Below are 358 nucleotides of genomic sequence, written 5' to 3'. Positions count from 1 at the left end.
CCGCGGCGGAGCAGAGACCCCTCCTCACCCCCGGAGCGGGGACACCCCCCCGGCTCCGCTGGCCCATGCTGGATTTCGGCCCGGGAAGGTGACTGCAGGAGGAAGCGGCGCCGCGCCGGGGCAGGGTAACCATGAATGAGATGTCGAGTTTCCTGCACATCGGGGACATCGTCTCCCTGTACGCCGAGGGCTCCGTCAATGGATTCATCAGCACCTTGGGGTGAGCCAGGGGCTGCCGGGGCCGCCCCGCCGGGATTCCGGCATGGGCGGGACGGGCCGGGACGGGCGAGCGGTGGGAAAAGGAGCCGGGAAGCTCCGGGCAGGGACGGGGACAGGAGCCGGGCAGGGGACAGGCTGG

The 358-nt window shown here is 71.5% G+C and overlaps 1 protein-coding gene across 1 annotated transcript in view; it reads left to right on the top strand.

Annotated features, from left to right (window-relative positions):
- The first annotated feature begins 32 nt into the window (after positions 1-32).
- ITPR3 (inositol 1,4,5-trisphosphate receptor type 3) overlaps positions 33-358 on the top strand; it is a 39,718-nt gene continuing 39,392 nt past the window's right edge. The window contains exon 1 of the mRNA XM_005428909.2: positions 33-220. Coding sequence (XP_005428966.1) covers positions 132-220 — 89 coding nt within the window. The 5' untranslated portion in view covers positions 33-131. The remainder of the gene's footprint in view (positions 221-358) is intronic.

The sequence above is a fragment of the Geospiza fortis genome, unplaced genomic scaffold, assembly GCF_000277835.1.
Source record: "Geospiza fortis unplaced genomic scaffold, GeoFor_1.0 scaffold14, whole genome shotgun sequence".
Lineage (NCBI taxonomy): Eukaryota > Metazoa > Chordata > Aves > Passeriformes > Thraupidae > Geospiza > Geospiza fortis.
This window is presented reverse-complemented; position numbering and strand designations above follow the sequence as displayed.